General features: G+C 39.7%; 1 protein-coding gene across 1 annotated transcript; it reads right to left on the reverse strand.

Moving 5' to 3' along the window:
• Positions 1-257: 257 nt before the first annotated feature.
• LOC103748035 (olfactory receptor 143-like) lies at positions 258-1,196 on the reverse strand. Its single transcript, XM_008850583.1, has one exon. The coding sequence runs from the start codon at positions 1,194-1,196 to the stop codon at positions 258-260; it is 939 nt and encodes a 312-aa protein (XP_008848805.1).
• Positions 1,197-2,156: the final 960 nt, after the last annotated feature.

Below are 2,156 nucleotides of genomic sequence, written 5' to 3' on the forward strand. Positions count from 1 at the left end.
TCTTAACTGGATATAGGCAACAGCCACTGTCTTGGAGCCACACTGACTCTAAGGATATCTCAATTCCAAAAACTGACACAAGCTAGTTACAATGATGGCAAGAAGAGAATGGATGTTCAAGTACAGCTCTGTTGACAATTTAGAAATATGAGGGGAAGGAAAACAATTGAAGAGGGGTGATATAAAAGATGAGGGGAAGGAGAGAAAGACACAGCAAACCAGAGGCAACCAGGTTATGGCAAGTGCTATTTGTTCAATCAGTTGGTGAGTCTCTTGATGGTTTTCTTCAAAGCAAGTTTAACATCCTTGTTCCTGAGGCTATAGATGAGAGGATTCAACAAAGGCACCAAAAAAGTATAAAATACTGAGAAAAATTTCCCCTGGCCCACAGTTTCAGCAGATGGTGGTTTGACATAAGCAAGTATCCCAGATCCATAGAACAGACTGACAGTTATGATGTGAGATCCACAGGTACCCATGGCTTTGGACCAAGCCTTAGCTGATGACATCTTAATGATATTTATGAGGATCATAGCATATGAAACTAAGATAATGATGGTACATAAAACAATAGCTGTACCCACCACAGCAATATTCATAAGCTCATTAACATAAGTGCTAGTGCAGGACAATCGAAGGACGGGAAAGATGTCACACATGTAGTGGTTGATGATAGAGTCACAAAAGCTGAGCCTCAGCATAAAGCCTGTGAGGACCATGGCAATAGAAAATCCCATCAAGTATGAAACAGATATCAATAGACAGCAGATACCAGGTGACATGTCAGCCTTGTAAAGCAAAGGCTTACAGATGGCCACATAGCGATCATAGGCCATGACAGTCAGCACGTAACTCTCCGAATTGACAAAAAAGCAGAAGAAAAAGAGCTGAGTCATGCAGCCTGTGAAAGAGATGGTGTCCTTCTCCAAAACAAAATTCATCAGCATTTTGGGGGTAAAGACACAGGAATAACAGAAGTCAATGAAGGACAGATTGAAGAGGAAAAAGTACATGGGAGTATGAAGCGAGGAGTTCAGAATGATGAGACTCATTATGCTCATGTTTCCCACAACTATGGCTGCATAGTTCATCAGAAACAGCACAAACAGGGGCAGCTGGAGTTCAGGTTGGTCTGTTAGTCCCATAAGAACAAACTCGGACACCGAGCTGTGGTTTTCCATAACCATTTGCTTCATGAGTAGTCTGTAAGGAAAAGAATTGAATATGACACGTTTGACAGGAGAGGGATAGCTAGAATTATTTGTTTCTAAGATTGGGTTGAAATAACACAGAACAAGGCATGCAAGAGTCCTAACTTCTCATGCTGTTTTTGAGGAATCCCTACTTCCCAGTTCCCCATCTGTGCTTTGTGAATTTGTCCAGAAATTACACTATTAGACATTCTCTAAACAGTTTTTTCTTTCCTTAGACTTTGCTACCAATTAAGGCTGAAAAGAGGAAATTATAAGGTTTGTTTTTTTCCTGCCCTCAAGATTTATACATCTTTGAGTGCTGGGAAATTATCAAAGCAAAGATGATCCGATGCTCACGTTTGTTCAACTGTAGTGCGTGCTGCCTCCTTCCTCACTGTCCTCGGGACCAAAGTTACTGACAAAGCAGGTTATAGACATCAGTACAAACAAGTTTGTAACCTGCTAGAAGAGGTGCATGGGGGAGATGCCTGTCACTTTTATTTGAGGTTTCTCCACAGATTCTTTTCATTTACATAATACAAAAGTTTATTAATGCTACAGAAAATTATTCTCTTCTTTAGGATTTCCTTCCTGTAGGTTGTGTCCCTTCAGAGTAATAATTAGTCAGGTGGTGTTTACATCCTGTGCCTTAGAATTATCATTGAGTCTTCTGAGATTCAAAGTGGTACTTAATTTATAATTTCCCACCGGTAGGACCTAGTCCCTATGTAGAATTATGAGTGTTCATTTTGATCCTTCTCTATGGTTTGCAAAGCTCCAGAAGAGGAATTTTCAGAAACATTCTCACTTGTCATTTATAGCAAGCTTTCCAATGGGTATCTCTGATTGCAGTGATAAACAACAAACGTCATGTTGTAAAAAAAGTTCTATATAGAAGATGAAAGGATGGGAATAAGCTTTCAAATCTGTATGACTTTACACTAATGGTTATAATGGCTTAAG

The sequence above is a fragment of the Nannospalax galili genome, unplaced genomic scaffold, assembly GCF_000622305.1.
Source record: "Nannospalax galili isolate Female #2095 unplaced genomic scaffold, S.galili_v1.0 scaffold1045, whole genome shotgun sequence".
Taxonomy (NCBI): Eukaryota; Metazoa; Chordata; class Mammalia; order Rodentia; family Spalacidae; genus Nannospalax; species Nannospalax galili.

What these genes read in the sequence shown, in the direction of transcription:
- LOC103748035 (XM_008850583.1), bottom strand. Translation starts at nt 1,196, where the DNA reads ATGAAGCAAATGGTTATGGAAAACCACAGCTCGGTGTCCGAGTTTGTT.